This window comes from Ochlerotatus camptorhynchus, unplaced genomic scaffold (genome assembly GCF_037179485.1).
Source record: "Ochlerotatus camptorhynchus isolate MF236.1 unplaced genomic scaffold, CSIRO-AGI_Acam_v1.1 ptg000539l, whole genome shotgun sequence".
Lineage (NCBI taxonomy): Eukaryota > Metazoa > Arthropoda > Insecta > Diptera > Culicidae > Ochlerotatus > Ochlerotatus camptorhynchus.
In genome coordinates, this window is record NW_027041022.1 from 118,650 (window position 1) to 136,890 (window position 18,241).

Sequence of the window (18,241 nt, forward strand, 5' to 3'; positions counted from 1 at the left end):
GGTTCATGATGCTAAAGATCTTTAAACTTATGACTGAAATTTTGGCAACAGCTGGAAAGGTCTGCAATTTTCTTGAAGTTAATGGAATTTCCCTGAAGCTCTGATATTCGATGAAGTGAATTTTTTTGAAAAAATTCCGTATTGCTATCGGAACGTACCCTTCGAGATGCATATTTAAATTTCCCCGTAGTTCTAGAAGTGCTTGCTGTTCTCGGATCCACCCTGCAGTTTTCGGAACGTCATTGAAGTTCTTCTCTTTGAAAGTTTTCGCAATTTGTCTGATGTCAATGGAGCAACCGCACACAAGCGCCACCGGTGGCGTAGTGGTAAGCGTGATTGCCTCTCACCCCAAAAGGCCTAGGTTCAATCCCAGTTCGCGCTGTCAGGATTTTCTGAGGCATAAAATCTATGATCACATCTTTCTTCGGAAGGGATGTAAAGCCGTTGGTCTCCGGCTATGAGTTGATGGGTCGATAGGTAGGGTCCAGGTGTGGGAGCTGCCTTTCTTGGCGTCGGTAGCATTGGTGCTCAGTACGGAAAACAAATCAAGAAGAAAAAAAAAAACAAGTTCTATCTTCATCTAGCTTAAATCTGCGCCTTGAAATGTGGAAGGAAATAATACGATTTCATTAACAAACGTTTGAAGCTGGCCAATTGGTAAAACTCGAATAATAAGTGTTGTGAAACTCACACACTGTTTTACAATGTGAGAGGCAGAGCCTTACGGCAACCATTTTTTCTTATAGAGTAGAAGGCTGTGCATTTGTCCTAGTCACCTTCTCATAATAGATTCGTTAATGTCATATCGATTGTTGACTTAAAATTACTATTTGACTCACCGGGCTTGAATAGCAATAAACACAACTCGATTATAAATGGTTTTTTGTAATGTGAAGAGCTCGGTGGCCTAATGGTGACTGGTTTTGCATACTGAGCTCGTGGTTTCAGTTCACATTGGAAGGTCGTTGCGAGGTTACAAAAGAGCTTACCTGTACTTTTTGTTTCAGTTCGTCTATTGATTTGGTGGTTATCACATCGTTAGACGTCGTACGCGACCGATAAGACTAGCTCAAAATTGAGTAGGATATCTCTCAAAATAATAGAAAGTGGGGTTACTCACTAAGTGAGTAAAATTTTCCTCGATTTCTTCAAAAATCTACTTAAATATAAGAAAAATTTTACATCTTTTAATTCTATGAGTATACTTGTGCACGGTCAATGAGATTAACTCAAAATTGAGTCAAATTTAGCTTGAAATTGTAGTTGTTGTTGTTTCTTTACTAAGCAGACTGTTGGGTAATTCCCGGTTCTGCACTACGTGAGCACCCGCGAATAACTAATTCGAATGAAAACACTGCTGTGATACGATCACTACATAATTCATATATTCTAGTCACTAGCAAACGCATTTGTTATTCTACGAAGTGGACGGTATTTAAAATATTCGCGTTCGAATTAAATTGATACCAGTACAGTTGCCGGTCGGGATCTAACTGGTTATTCTCCCATCCCTATTTACCAGTGATGCACATATTATGTCACGCTCTAAAGAGGGAGGGTGGGGGGCTTATGATTTAGTGACAGACATTGCATTAGGTATAGGATAATCATCACGAAAGGGGGGAGGGGGGTTAATTTTTCCTCAATTTAGAGTGACATAATAAATGGAAAAACTTCTTCAATACCGTAGAATCCCGTTTAGTTTGAATACCTAAAATTGTATTTAAACGGCGCTCACTTTGAATCTGTTTCACGGGTATCCCTACAGTGCTCAATGGCGCTACGTAATGCAATGCAATTTTGAGTTGAATTCGACTTTGGTACTGAGTTATTTTTATCGGTCGTGTGGACTGGGTACTTATTGTTTTACATCTTATTCTTATACTACTTATTCGAGCAGATTTTTGAGGAAAATTTTACTCACTCAGTGAGTAACCTCACTTTCTACGATTTTAAGTGAAATGTTCACACGGCAAATTAATCTGACTCATATTTAAGTCCCGTCCACTCAAATTTGCAAAAGCGAAGGTCACTCATAGAATGAGTAAGCTTTTCACCCATCTTGACGTATTTACTCATAATTGACATTTACTCATTCATGGCACACATTAGCGTAGGCAAACCGAACAAAGACTTATCAAAATGGTACCACAATATTTAAATACAGCCGTGTATAAATATTCAGCCATGGACTAAATTTTTAATAGCGACCAAAAATATCCATAAGTACCGTTCCAATGACGCTATTTGATATATTTTTGCTAGAATACAGATAAAGGACACACTCAAATGAAATTCAGTTTAATGATCATAATTCTTAAACTCAAAATGTAATAATATGGTGTGATGTATTATGACGTATTTTAAACCAGTTTGTAAATGAAATGCTCTTCAGGTCACTCCGGTTACTGTCAATAAACATTATTCAGTATGTACCTGAACATTTATTGTACTTGTTTGGATCCTTATTTTGAATGGTTTTTTTATTTTTTTATTTTTAACAAATTGTCTTTATTATCTGAGTATTATAAAAATATAAAAATTACAACTGTTTCATGTAGCATCTATATACACAAATAGTAATAATTATGACTGAAAATCTTAACATTGGTTATTTAGTTAACAGATGTTAAGATATGTTTTAAAGTTTATATTGAATGCTTTTCTGTTATTCCATCTATAATCCCTTATTATTTTTTGAAAAGAATATAAACCTGGATTTTTGTAATGTATAACGTTATACGCCATTGCCGCAACTACTATAAATAATACTGCTTTCTTTTTATGGCTTTTCTTCGATATACCGTAATACAAAATTTCTTCTGGTGATTGCAGTTTGATTTTTAGATTTTTTGCTATGACATTTTGTATCCATTTCCAGACTAACCCGGAATGGTTGCATTCTTTTATTCGATGAATGTTTGTATCAGGCTTTTTGCAAATTTCGCAGAGATTATTATTAACTTTGTCAGTATAGTTATACAATTTAACTTTGTTTGGAATAACATCATTGAAAACAAGATAAAGAATTGATCTAGCATTTGAACTGAGGAAACTTTGATTAATATTTTCCCATATGCAGTTCCACCACAAATATGGATACTTTTCCTGAATTATTGGTTGTGTTTTCATTTCGCTTATGAAATAGTTGTATAAACTCCTATTATTTTCTATACAATTATTGTTTGAAAGTTGTTTTGCTTCTTCAATCCATTTTTTACTGTTTAAGGATAATATGTTTTGATTAGCTTGTTCCAACAGAAAATGATTGATTCTTTTACCTGAGTTAAACAACAAACTTCTGATATATAGCGCCTTACATTGGATTTCTGGGTCAATCAATTTCAATCCACCCTTGCTATAATCAAGATATAGCTGATTCCTATTAACTCTAAAAAAATGGGAATTCCAGAGAAAATAGCCTGATTTTTTCTTTATTTCAGCTAAATGATAATTATTAGGTGGCAGGACCTGAGAAACATACCAGAGCTTTGATAATAGAAACGTATTTAGAATTGTATTCCTTTCTAATAAATTGAGTTTTCTAGCACTATGTATCTGGCAAGCAAAAGTAATTGAATTCAATAATTTATCAAAATTGCATTTATCATATCTTTCCATTTGTCTTTAACTATTATTCCTAATATTTTCATTTGTTGTTTCTCTTGGATCATTTGGGGGCCCAGCTTGCAGTTGTTGAATCTAATATAACCCGATTTCTCAAAGTTAATACTTAGCAGCCTGTAGTGCAAACTCACGATCAACGTTAAATCATCTGCGTATGCCATTATTTTTATCAAGTTACCATCAATCATTAAGCCGAACGTACTATCATGAAGTTGACGGATGAGAGGTTCCACATAGAGCGAAAACAAAAGCATCGAGAGTGGGCAACCCTGCCGCACGGAACGATCGATTTTATGGAAGCAGTGAGAAACCCATTCACCATAACTTGTGATGACGCATCGGCATACAGTCTCCGGATGAATGTTATAAACTGCGTTGGAATTTTGAGTTTCTCCAGTGTTTCCCAAAGCCGACCATGGTCCACCGAATCGAAAGCTTTCTGAAGATCCACACTGAGTAGCGCGATCTTTACCCGTTTACTCTGCTGCGTCCTTGTGTGACAGGTTCTCTCACTCCAATGGAGAAGGACTTTCTTTCATAGTAGTATCCAAACTATGGTGAGCTGAAAAGCTATCACCAGTAAGGACTACAGTCAAGAGTCTTCAAGTGATTGGTTATGAATCTTTATTTTTGGGTTTCGGTTTTGTTTATATAGGGTTTACAATTCTTTACAGTTCTTGGCTTAACGTAATTAACCTATTAGTCAGAGTGAGACAACTGGAGTAGCGTGCCTGGAAAATGCATCTTCGCTAGGTCGGCAATTTCGGTGCCCGGTGGTCCTACCCAGTTGTGCAATATGACGCCTATCGGTATCGAGACTGCATTGGCATGGGTCGAACGGTCGAACACGAGAAGAGAGAGAGAGTGTAAATAATTGTGTTCTAACGCCGTGGCGCAACCGGCACATTTGGTCGCGTTTGGCTATGCGTAATATGACCTGTGAGTTTTGGTTCAAGTGGAATGACTTGCTGTGCTTACATGGAGGTTTTTGACTTGTACTTATTTATGGGTTGAAGATGTAGGGATGCACATCACACCTTCCCCCTTTGAGAAAAATGGTGTTATGTAATGAAATGGAATGAGACCATTTTTTTTTAACTTTCTCCAGATGTCTCTTTGATGTATGAGTTGAGTTTTGGTTTCGTATTTTTTTTTTTCAGATACATATATATATATATATATATATTTTTGTGTTGTTTAGTACCAAATTTCTTACGTCTTTACTTTGAATATTTTTTCTTGCATGTATTCTAGGTTTTAATGAGTCTATTTTTGTGTACTGTTTGCTGTTCTTTTGAAATTAAATGTTCGATTGTTACATTTGGTTGTTCTATGTGTATGATTTTATATGGTCCTGAATATACGGGATCAAGTTTCCTTCTGTTTTCAATTTTTAACCAAACTGTGTCTCCTATTTTTGTTTTTAATGGGTTTGATGTTTGTGACTGATTTTCTGCTCTCTTTACTTTTGATTTGTCTAATATTTTTTTAGCTTTTGCACATGCTGTTTGAATTTTGTATTTCATCTCTGTTACATATGAATCTGTATTGTACACGGGTTCGATTTTCTCTGTAAGATTATTTGGAAATTGAAATTGTCTTCCGTAAACCAATTCGAATGGTGAATATTTATGCTCAGAATGTGGGGTTGTGTTATAGTAAAATGAGTAATAAGACGACCATGAATCCCAATCGTCATGTTGCTCATTTATAAAATGTCTCAAGTATTCGTTTAGACATCGGTGATTTCGTTCTAAGCTACCTATCGTTTCAGGATGGTATGCTGTAGAAAAGTTTTGTTTTATTTGAAGTATATTGCACATATGCTGAAATATTTCATTTCTATATTCGGTTCCCATATCCGTTTTAATTATGGAAGGTGAACCATATTTTAAAATTACATTTTCGACGAATGCTTTAGCAAGAGTATTCGCCTGCTTATCAACTATTGGAGCTACTATAACATATTTAGATAATTCGCATTGGACCGTCAATGCATATCGATTACCTTTTAAAGATTTAGTAAATGGACCAATTGTATCCATTGAAATTGTTTGAAATGTTCTTTCTGGTGTATATGTATGGGTAAATTGTTCTTTTGTCTTGATCGTATGTTTATTCTGTTTACAGAATACACATGATTTTATGAATTTGGAAATTATGGACTTCATGTTTGTCCAGTAAAAGTTTCTTCTCAGTCTTTGGATTAATTTATTGATACCGACATGTCCTCCTAAGGGTGTCACGTGGTTTTCTTCAATAATTCTTAAAATTTCATTCTCGTCTTTAATTATTTGTGCTGGCTGGTAGAATATAAATTGAACGTTCGTTAGCACTTCGTTACATATCTTCTTAAAGTGTTGCGCATTGGTTAGCGAGAATATAATATCCGTTTTTGCAATTGCTATTTGCTTGATTCGTGATTCATTGGCCACATCGTTTATGATATGAAGGTACCTTTCGATATTCGGTTCTTTCAATGCATAAGGAAATTGTGCTTGAACAATTACCTTTTTCACATTTTTTTGTATAAATTGTCGCATGTAGGTCGTTTCCTTGGGTTGAAAAAATGAGTTTTGGCAAATTAAACGCGTCGATGTTGTTTATAGAATCGTATGCCATGAGGTGATCAATCTCATCAGCATTTTGAGTTCTACTTGCCATTTGTTGAAGTGTTTTAGTCATAGATCTGGTTTGTACTGACAATACATGCAGATTTTTGAGTTCTTCGGAGTCCGTAGTGATACGTGATAAAGCGTCAGGCCCGACATTTTCTTTACCTTTCACGTATTCAACCTCGAACGTGAATTCCTCTAAATCTACTCTCATTCGAGTCAGTTTAGAAGATGGATTAGTCATTGAAAATAAATAAACTAGTGGGCGGTGGTCTGTTCTGACCACGAATTTTCTACCATATAAGTATGGTCTAAAATACATGATAGCCCAATGAATAGCTGTTAGTTCCTGTTCAATAGTCGATTTATTACTTTCTCCTTTTGTAAATGATCGACTAGCATATGCGACTGGTAAGTCTATGTCGCCATACCTTTGTGACAATACAGCACCGCATGCAATTTTAGATGCGTCTGTGCTGAGAATAAATGTTTTACTGAAATCTGGGAATTTCAGAATCTGAGGAGATAAAAGCTTATCTTTGAGTATCTTGAAAGCTTGTTTACAATTTTCGCACCAAACGAATTTTGTGTTTTTCCTCAACAATGTATTTAGTGGAGCTGCAATATCGGCGAAATAAGGGATGAATCGTCTATAATAATTACAGAACGCGACGAATCTTCTTACTTCGTCTGCTGATTTTGGCTCGGGATAATTCAATATAGTAGAATATTTGCTTTTATCGGGTTGAATACCCTGTTCGGAAATATGATGTCCCAAATAGGTTACATCTGCACGGAAAAAAATACATTTTGCGGGGTTCAACTTCAAATTGAATTTCCGCAATTTTTCAAAAACTTTTTCAAGGTTTGACAAATGATGATTGATTGAGCATCCAACTACAATTATATCATCTATGTAAAGAAATGCACTCTCTGGAGGCAAACCGCTCAGAGCAATGGTCATCATTCTCTGAAAACTGTTTGGCGATATGTTCAGACCAAACGGTAATCTGTTAAATTCATAATGACCTGCTGGTGTGGAGAAAGCAGTGTATTGTTTAGAATTTTTATCAAGTTCGACTTGATGGAAACCGGACATCACATCCAGTGTCGAAAAGTATTTTGCTCTACCTAGTTGATCGAGGATGTCGTCTATCCTAGGTAGAGGGAATTTGTCAGCAACTATTTTTTTATTCAGTTGCCTGAAATCAACGACTAGACGCCATTTTTTAGAGTCTGTCGTAGACTTCTTAGGAACCAATAGTATTGGAGCATTATAAGGTGATACAGAGGGCTGTATGATTTTCTCGTCAAGTAATTTTTCAACTTGCTTATTAATTTCTTGTCGATGAACTTCTGGTGAACGATAGTTTTTTATATAGACTGGTGTGTTGTCAGATAAATTGATATTTTGCTTGTAAAAATTGTTGCTTGATAATTTGTCTCCTTCTAACGCAAAAATATCGTTAAATTTTGAACATAAACTCAAGAGTTTTTGTTTATGTGTTTCATGAGTATTGTCTAATTTTAACTCATTGAAAAGTTTCTCATTTCGGTTATGGTTGTTAGTTTTATTGAATTTGAAAATATCATAATTTTGAAGAGAGATGTATCTTCTTTCGAAGTCTTTGTTTATACGTACGGGTTCATTGTTTGTATTGATTAACTTTATTACGTGATGTTTAGAGTTAATCAGTGTATTGGAGCAAAATACTCCTGGTTTGATTTCTTGTGACAATAAAACGTAATCATTATTGATTGAGTCTGTAAAAATTTGTTTAAAAACTTCACATCTTGGTGGTAGAAAAAATTCACCATTAAGATTGTCTTCGATAGGTAATTCAGATATTTCACCATTGTTAACTACTGTTAAAACCCATGTATCGTAACTAATGGAGCAATTAAATTTTGTTAGGAAATCTCTCCCGAGAATTCCATCAGTAGGTATTTGAAAATTTGTATCAACGAGATGGAACTTGTGTTCGATAGATGTTCCATTCGGAAGCATGATTTTTGTTGATGATGTTCCAATGGTTTCAATGTGTAAGTCATTTATACCTGTTATTCGACATTTTTCTGCTATATTTATTTCTTGTGGAGGTTTGATTATGTTTATTTTAAAAATTGAAATTTCAGCACCGGAGTCGACTAACAAAGTAGACTGAGGTGATGAGAATTCTAAGTTTAAGTAAATAAAATTACTGCAAGATGGATTAACTTGCATACAGCGTTCAGTTACTGATGCCTTTGTACATAGTGCATCGCCTGTCCTCGCACTTGCTGTTGAGGTCTGTTCGGTTGTTCCTGATTTTGTTCTTGATCTGGGCTTTGTCTTTGACCCCCAACTATTATTTGTTGGGGGGCTGGCAGGTTTCCCGAGTGTGCCACGTAGACACGGGAACCTGAGCCCCTTTGTTCGTTTCTATGATAACGATTAGAATTATTTGAATGATTTCCTCTATAATTTGAATTTGAATTTTGATACTGTCTCTGGTATCTTTCGTTTCGTCCATGATTATTTTGGCGATTTCCGTTTCCTCGGTTCCTGGGATTATTATTCGCGTACCGGGTGTAGTTGTAATTATAATTTCTGGGATTTTGTGAACGGTAGTGAAATACACTATTTGAACCATTATTCGCTGGTTCGTTTTCCGTCAATTTTTCTACCGCTAATGAAACAGTAGAAAATTGTCCGGCCTTGAGTAAGAGTTTGGATTCGTTATTTTTTACGCCGTTGGCAAGAGCTTTTACTCCGGCTTTTACAGCCATTCTTGATGCTGTCTCTAATGGAACGTTTTCGCTAATGTAAGCACGTTCGAGTTCTAGCGTAAGTTTTTCTATTTGTTCGGTGAATTTGCCAATTTCACCATTTTGTTTGGTTGCATTTAGCTTAGCGACCACTGTTTCTGGTGCAATTTTAACTCTGCACTTATTATTCAAATTTTGGATAACCTCATCTATGGTTAGAGGGTTATCACCCACTGCTGATCTTGCCTTTCCGTCCAGGCGAGAAAGAATAACTTGGATAGCTACTGCGCGGTTGGCGTCAGTTATTAGTGTCTTGCACGCATTAAGCGCCGCAATGATGCTGTTTAACTTTTCTCCCTCGCCGCTGAATTGCGGTACCAGCAAAGGGATTGTTTTTATGATTTCGATATGCGAAGTCATCTTGTGTTTTTTATACAATTTTACTAAATTTAATATAATCAATGAAATGGTTTTTAATGAAATTAGTTTAGGGAAGTTCAATTTGTAATCTAAGAGAGTTTTTATCTCCCCAAAAGTGTCCTTAGTTGCTTTAAATAAAAATATTTTCTCTTTGTTATCAATTATTTCAATATTTTTGATTATTTCGTTATAAATTGATTTAGAGTCGTGCAACTTTTTCTTTAATGTAGCAAGTTTATACTTTGTATTAGGGTTCTTTTTCAAATTATCTAATATACTATGGAGCTTGTGGATTAAGATGCCACATTCCTCCATTTACCTTGATTCATTTGGCTAACCTGCTGGGCTTCCCTCGGTGCGAGATATCATTCGGTAGGTGTTGATATCTTCGATTCTTCTTCGGCTGGGCGTCCCACGGTGTGAGAGTCTTTTCGTTTATGGTAGCCTCTTCATTTCTTCATATCAACGTATCGTCGCATCATCGGCGATGATTTTTCACTTCCACATTAACCGCATCACTCTTAATTTACTATTCCTAGGATAATTCCTCCTAGTTGTTTTTCCAGTGCCTGTTTATTAGTCATTATCCCTTTTGATGTAGAGATTATTAAATATCCTTTGTCCGTTTGCACCATTTCATTTGCGGTTTTGTTAATTTTCACTTTTTTCACACTTTTACATTTTGGTAGCGCTTCTAGGGATGTAATGTCTTTTGCTACTTTTACTAAATATGATGCTTCATATTTTTTTATTGTAATCACCGTTTTTTCCTTGGCGAGCAATTTAATTAAGTCTTCTACACTTTTTTGGTTGTAATTGACAATTATTGGCACATTAATTTTTAAACTTTTATTCAGTCTTTTTAAAACGTCTGCAATTGCTGCCATTGTCCTTTTTTTTTTCACTATACGCTAGGCTATTCGTAGTAACCATAGCTTCGCAATTCATTGTTCAGATAGCTGCCGCACGCATTCTCACTGTAGCTTCGGCCACTCTTTCGGACTGACTCCGATGGTGGTTATTAAAGATTTTTATGAGGCCGTAGCCCAAAAACACAACGGCCAAAACTATCAATGCTACTGTTTGAAGCGCTTCGTTAGTATTACTTTCCACAATAATTTCATCTGAACTGAACCACCCCATGATGTTTCTTCTTCTTTTTACACTGGTTTACTGGGGGATTTTCGCGAAACAATTTCTGACGGCGATTTCACTAATCGGCTTTAACGATTTATCGCGGATTTTATAAGTTTTACTTTGAACTATGTACTGTTCACTTTAGCTGTCACGGTCAGCCATGTGACAGGTTCTCTCACTCCAATGGAGAAGGACTTTCTTTCATAGTAGTATCCAAACTATGGTGAGCTGAAAAGCTATCACCAGTAAGGACTACAGTCAAGAGTCTTCAAGTGATTGGTTATGAATCTTTATTTTTGGGTTTCGGTTTTGTTTATATAGGGTTTACAATTCTTTACAGTTCTTGGCTTAACGTAATTAACCTATTAGTCAGAGTGAGACAACTGGAGTAGCGTGCCTGGAAAATGCATCTTCGCTAGGTCGGCAATTTCGGTGCCCGGTGGTCCTACCCAGTTGTGCAATATGACGCCTATCGGTATCGAGACTGCATTGGCATGGGTCGAACGGTCGAACACGAGAAGAGAGAGAGAGTGTAAATAATTGTGTTCTAACGCCGTGGCGCAACCGGCACATTTGGTCGCGTTTGGCTATGCGTAATATGACCTGTGAGTTTTGGTTCAAGTGGAATGACTTGCTGTGCTTACATGGAGGTTTTTGACTTGTACTTATTTATGGGTTGAAGATGTAGGGATGCACATCACACTTGCTATGACCGTTCTTATCTTACCCAGGTTTTGCACACAAGACTTCCCTCCAACCCTGCAGTTTGACCAAATTTTGGTGAGAATCTTGTAGTCTGTATTCAGCAAACTGATCGGTCTATAGTTCTGCAAGTCATTTCGATCCTTCAACTTCGGAATTAAAATGATTATTCCCTTCGCAAAGTTTTCTTGCATAGGAATGGAGCCATCCAAAAATCCATTTAAGAGACGCAATAGATCTTGTTTGAGAGAATGAAAGTGTTTCTCGTAAAATTCGTAAGTTAGACCGTCAGGCCCAGGTGATTTCTTTTTTGTTGCATTTTGAATAGTTACGCGAAGCTCCTCTTCTTCTATTGGTGACACAAGGTTGATTCCAAGATCTCGAGGTAACGATTTGCGAACGTGCTGAAGCGCAGCATAATCTGCTTGCTGGTTTTGCGGCTTCCGGAACTGTTCCTCAAAGTGATTATGTACTAATTGCTTTGTAGTTAGACCATCTGGTGAGTGCAGACTCATCACTGGTGTGTTGTGACCGCGTTTTGCTAATTTCGAAACTTGATATATGCTCAATTTTTCGCTTTCAAGCATTGTTGACGGTTGCACCTTTCCGCGGAAACTGGAAAGACGTTGCTCTTCGGCATCGACGATAGCAGACTTGACCGCGTTCATCCTATCCAGCACGTTTAAACCTTTTGCTTGCTGTTCCATCAATTTGTTTAGCTTATTGTAGTGTTTTGCCTTCTTCCTTGCGTTAGTTTGATTGAACTCATAAGACTTGTTCTTGTAGTAATGTTTTACCTTGCTTTTGAAATCGTACGACCACCACTCCGAAAAGTTCATCTCGTGTTTGCTACGTTGCCTTAGCTCTGCCAAGACTCAAATGAAACCTTCAGATGTGCCTTCATCCTTGAGTAGAAAATCGTTTATCTTCCAATGGCTCCTTCCAAGGATGGGAGTGGCATCCTGTAGGTTGATTTCAAACGTAAGCACTAAATACCGCGTGATGATCAGAGAAGGGCACTGGAAGAGTCTCGTACTTTTTAGCTCGATGAACAAAATCTTTGTCACAGTAAAATCGTCTAATCGGGAGCCAGAATTATGCTTCAAGAAGGTGTATTGGCGGCCTGCGGATCCCAAATCCTCTAGCTTAAACAGGTTTACTAGAGTGCGCAGCCCTTTGCAGCAGCTCTTGTTTTTACTTTTGCTGTCTAACGTATCCAGGATGCAGTTAAAGTCCCCTCCCAAGATCATCAAATTTCCTTTGCTTAAGTGCGGGGATATCATATTTTGAAAAAGATCATCCCTTTCGACATTGTATTGCGTCCCAGAGTGACCATAAATATTCACTAAGTTCACTCCGTCGACAACAACGGAGATGATGCGTCCAGATGGGTCCATCATGATCTGCTCGAAAGGAATAGTTTTCCTTATAAGTATTGCTGTACCAACGTTCTGCTCACTACGGTTGACAATTGCGTAATGTGAAGGCAGAAAGCTAAAATCATTGAACGACACTTCTTGCAGGAAAACAGCATCCAAATCGTGGCGTATGATGAATTCCTTGAGCAAATGTTTTTTAGAGTCCATCGCTATAGCATTAATATTCACAGTACAGATTTTCTTTACGTAATTCATCTCTTTGTTTACAAAGTATCGAGTATTCAGTAACGGGTGTTACGTATTATCGATAAAGAAGGTCCGTTTGACGTTGCTTGCCAATGTCGTCATATGTCAAAGTCAGCTGATCTCGATTGTCACTAACACTTCCGAAGATCAGCCTTGCTTACCTTCACACCACTTCGAGAGCGTGATCGATTCGTCATACTTCGAAGTGATCTGGAACTTTTAGATCTAGCTTCGCTACTGGACCTGAATCCTGAATCCTGAATCTGCTTCGGGCTGGACACCCCGGCTGAGGTCCCGTTTGTCAACGAAACTAACCTGACCATTGACAGCTCCAAATTGCTACTGTTTTTAGACGATGATGCCGCTCCCTGAACGGCTCCAGCATAGGTGTCATTGCAAGGTACGTCCACCTCTTCCTTTTGGCTAGCTTTAGCAGCCGTCTTCTTCATTTTTTCCGCTTCCTGCTTTGCTTCCATATCCTTTCTTGATTCTTGCTGTGCGTTGTTCTGTGGACATTTCACTTTCAGGTGCCCTTCCTGCTTACACAAAAAACACTTCTGTCTCAGTCCCTCGTAGTAGATTCTCCCTCGGCGGTTGGGGAAATGGATGATTGATGGGATGTCCTTTTTGATGTCCATATACACCCCACGGACACCGGTAAAGAGATCTAGCTCCAATTCCGCCGGGAACTTCTCACGGATCATGCGTTTCACGGTTCCATACTTTCCGAGTACCAACGATACGTCAATATCCGATATCTCCGGGGTGAGATCGAAGATCCTCACGTAGCGGATACACCCTCCAGCGACCGTCATATGAACTTCCACGGATTGACCATTGGAATAGTGGAACGTATGAACCTCCGGGTTGTGCAGGAGAGCCTCCTTCATTGCTCTTTCAGATCTGAATTTGATGCAAACAACCCTTTCATCGGAAAGTTTGTAGTCTGTTTCCATTTCTGCTTTGTCCGCATCAAACCCTTTGACAAATCGACCAATTTCTACAACGGTGGGTCCAGGGGCTCCATCCGGGAACTGAAAATTCAGTGTGTTCTTGACGATTCCACTGGACATCTTTTTGTTTTCCTTTTCCTTACAAAGGTAGCCGGTTAGGGCTGACAAGGAAACACACACGAACGGTAGCTAATTATATGACTTTCAGCGCGGCGATTGTACAAAAGCGTCTTCTCGCAATGAGAAATGATCGTCAACTGAGGGTTAGGAACTGAATTTTGAAATATGAAAATTGAATTTATTTAAGGATATTGAACGTCGCCTAATTTCAAAACTTGTAATGTTTGTTGATTTTAGAATAAAACATTTAAATCGTTTACCCTAATTAATATTAAATTGGGAAAAACAAATCAATCTCGTAGTCCTGCGTCAATAATGCGGTTGTTCTTGGGACAGAACCCTTAACTTTTTTTTTGTAAATTATATGCCACGTTCGGGTTAAAACTGTAAGCTGCCTTTTGATGACTTCTGAATCAAAAGTCTCTTGGATTCTGCAGTAAATAATTCAAATCATGATAGGTTTTCGTTTTTCATCCGATGTCGTGAAATATTTTAATAACTTTTCAAAACAAAAATCGTACACTACAAGTTTTCATCAAATGGATTTAGAAAAACGGCATTTGAACCACACAGGTAGGGTATAGAATTTGAAAAAAAATGTCCATAATACTATTTTTGCAGATGAAATTAGATTCGGGAGTTTTCGAATGGATGTGAAAACTATCGTGGGTCAATGAATTACCATGCTGGTATTTTTGTTACGTATCTGCGCTTTCAACGTTCGCATAATTATCAAAGAAATACCAGCTTTATTTTCACGAAATTCCTTTTTATTTTAATCCAACTCTTTCACTTTGTCCCAATTAAAGAGGTCCTCTCCGATTTCTAACCGTCATTAGCAAACTTCTGTTAAATCTCCTTCTTTTCCAGTCACAAGAAACCATTGTTAATTTTGGGACCGACTAAAGTTTCTTCACTCAGAAAAGAAAAATCTCCTTATCCCTTTGTAATGATTGTTATTATTTACCAATTTCATCCAGATCAACAATTCTTATGCGAATTTTCAATAAGGTAAACGCTCCTATAGTTGTGCTACGTTAGAAGCGTTAGGTTCCATTAGAAGCGTACCGCAACTACAGGAACATTTACCCTTCATGTTTTTTTCGTCCCATTTTGACCTGCATGGATTTACCACTTTCCTTTACCTTTTTCCGCTGACTGGTGGAGTACGTGCACCGAATTTCATCGGCATCGACCGGAAGCTGGAACACGACGACGACGACGACCGTGGATCAGCAAGCAATACACAATGGAATGTCAATATTAATCTGTTTTTCGGTCCCCGTTTTCTTTCTCCTCCCATCAGCAACAATGCTGAGCAGTTCGATGATGGCAACAGCAAATGGCAGTATCACTGGATAAATGTGAACGAGCGTGTGTAGGTGGTGGAACATGGTTTTCAAATTTCGAGTGTCGACAGAAAAAAAAGAGCATAAGCGGTACATCAAATACCTAACCAAAGAGAACAAATCGTCGTCTGGGGAGAAATTACCGTTGAAATTGAAAACAATTTCGTGGTGAAACAGAAACTTTGAAAGCTATGGCGATTAGTTGGAAACGGAACGAAAGCTGCTCGGTGCTACCTGGTTATCATTGGGATGATCAATAAGGGAGGGGGTGGTTTTCGAATTTCATGTGTCAGCAGGAAACCAAAAACAAAGAATGTGAAGCAAGTTGTGATGGGCACGACTGAAGAAGACTGTGTGGCGGAGCGCAGGTAGGAGATGTGTGATGGCAACGACCGTACTTACCTATTTTCGGACCAAGATCCTTTGTTTTCGCCTGGTTCATGCGGCGAGCCATCGGACCCGAACCGGGCATACCCATAGCTCCCGGTTGTCCTGGAGGCGGGTTTTCGTTCATTAGTTCGTTCGTATCAAGCGTGAAGGTGAAGGCGATTGGCGTTGGCGTGGTGGTCATTTTTGGTTTTTTGATTTGGCGTGAATACATTTAGTGGAGGCACGTGATAGGACGATGAATGGCAGGACGTTATAGTTTTTTTTTTGTTTTTGGCATGATTAGTGATTGACGAGGGAAAAAAAGAGAAAAGAGAAAAACGGATTCTTTTTTATTGCCAGACGAGGTGAAAGAGCTGCTGTTCCACGCGAAAGGGTAATTCGATAGTTGGGGCTAATTAGTGGCCTTTGACTGAGTCAACAGATGGCCGGGAAAAAAGAGTCTTCGCTGACGACGGTGGGCGATGAGGATATCGTATTGCTTTTCTATGTGCTGAGAAAGTACTCACCTGTGACTCGGGGTGCTCGGAGCTGTTCAACCGGTATTATCCGTCGGCGTTTTTTCGGCAATTTGGCTCGTGCTTGCGTGTGCGAGTAGTACATGGCGAAGTTACTCACTATGACCGGCACCGGAAGTGCAATCGTTAGCACACCGGCCAATGCACACAACGCTCCGACAAACATCCCGATGTAGGTTTTCGGTGCCATATCGCCGTAGCCAACGGTGGTCATTGTGACCAGAGCCCACCACAGCCCCAACGGGATGCTGTTGAAATCGTTGTGCGGATTCGCCTGGATGCGTTCCGCGTAGTAGACCAGGCTGGCAAATATCACGATGCCCAGTACCAGGAAAAACACTAGCAACGTCAGCTCCTTCGCCGAGGCACGAAATGTTTGGATGAGAATTTTCAGCCCGGACGAGTGCCGCGTCAGTTTGAACAGTCTCATGATACGGATGATGGAGAAGAACTCCAGGATGTCGGCGTTCTCCAGATGGGAGGCGAACTTTTGCAACACTAGGTCCACGTAAAAGCTGAGCGTGGCGATGTAGTCAATGATATTTACAGATGAGGTGATAAATTCGCACTTCTGCGGGGACGAGATGAAGCGCACCTGCAGAAAACAAAAAGAAGGAGGTTAAATGCTTCTATTACTAAAATTGAATTCGACGTCATTAGATGGAATACAAGTTTGTAGTGATGAAAAAGCAAAGTGAATGTGAGTGATCGTAAACATTAGCAAACTCACCATAATTTCCAGCGTAAACCACGCGTTGCATACGCACTCGATGTAGAAGAACGCCACGTGCGCATTGGTTTGGGTCTTGTCCAGCACCCAGGCCGTGCTACCGTTGGCCGTTTTGACCGTAATGTTCCGTATCACCGGAACGCGCATATCCGGATGGGTTTTCAGGCAAAAGGACAGAATCGATACGCATATGAAGAAAACCGATATCACACCAACTATCTGCAATGGAACCATGTAAATAACGCACAATTAGTTTAGCTGCTAATTTTGAGGGCAACACACATACTTTGGCAGCATTCGAACTGTACGGTTCATCGAACAGGGACCAAATTTGCGGTTTCATGAGCTGCCACCAGGAAACCGTCCCGTTGAAGTAATCATCCTCGTAGCCAAATTTCCGGGCCAGCTCCTCTTCCGTGGGCTTCTCCGTGTCCAGGTCCAATCGTTCGAGGACGGCCAACGTTTCCTGCGTGTCACGATGCTGAAAATAGGCATAATAGGGAAACAGTAGAAGCTTATTACCATCCCATGAATTCACTAATTTAGATCTAATTTATTTTGCGCTGTTTCATGTTTCATCGAAAGAAGTAATGGATTTAGGTCATTACACACCAGCCGGTGGTCTCCAGTTATCGTCACTGGTGATGGCTATCGATCCACAGGAGAGCCAAAAATATGTGCAGACAACATGCCTTCTCCACCACGATGTCGGTCTGTGGTCACACACACGTGTCGTCGATTCGTAAATGTTTTATCTGACTGCGTTCTTAGTCCCGTATTTTTCGCTCAGGGAAAAAAAAAGCTTTATTCATGTGTCGACAGCAACAGCGTAGCAACAGACAAGACATCCTTTCCAATTTGGTTTGGTACTCTAGTGCCAGCTGACCGAGATCATAAATTCTCAGCGGACGGTCCCTCTGCAATCACAAACTCAATAAATCATTACCATACGGTGGAGCAATGTGTGTTGACTAGGCTTCCCTTGGTTTCTGGGACGGGGACTGGGCAAACAGGTCACAGCAAATCGGGGCTGGGCGTCGCGTTAATTTTGTATGATTTATGTATTTAGGCTTTTGTTTTACGCCACAATAGCTTATTTTTCGATATCTTTTGAAACAGTTGTTAAAGTTATCTATGGGATGTTATTATGGAAAGCCCTTTAAGAGCATTGAATCAGAACTTCAGTTAAGGCTAGCTGCAGGCGGTGGTTCCAAATCCCAGTCTGTTCTAGTAATTCATTCGAGTTGGAAGTTTTTTCGACTTCCCTAGGTTTAATGCTTGCAACACTGCACAGTGGACAAGGAATTAAA

The 18,241-nt window shown here is 38.9% G+C and overlaps 1 protein-coding gene across 8 annotated transcripts in view; it reads right to left on the reverse strand.

Moving 5' to 3' along the window:
* Positions 1–18,241, reverse strand: part of LOC135713133 (potassium voltage-gated channel protein Shaw-like) — a 221,958-nt gene that overhangs the window by 74,938 nt on the left and 128,779 nt on the right. For 7 of the 8 annotated variants that reach the window (XR_010518709.1, XM_065236246.1, XM_065236247.1 and 4 more), the window contains 4 exons: positions 17,218–17,412; positions 16,932–17,150; positions 16,193–16,796; positions 15,699–15,788 (listed from right to left, as the gene is read on the reverse strand). Coding sequence is in view for 7 of the 8 variants with exons in the window: in XM_065236246.1 (XP_065092318.1) it covers positions 15,699–15,788; positions 16,193–16,796; positions 16,932–17,150; positions 17,218–17,412 (1,108 nt within the window). In the remaining variant the exon portion in view is untranslated. The remainder of the gene's footprint in view (positions 1–15,698; positions 15,789–16,192; positions 16,797–16,931; positions 17,151–17,217; positions 17,413–18,241) is intronic. The other variant, XM_065236249.1, reaches the window with a different exon arrangement.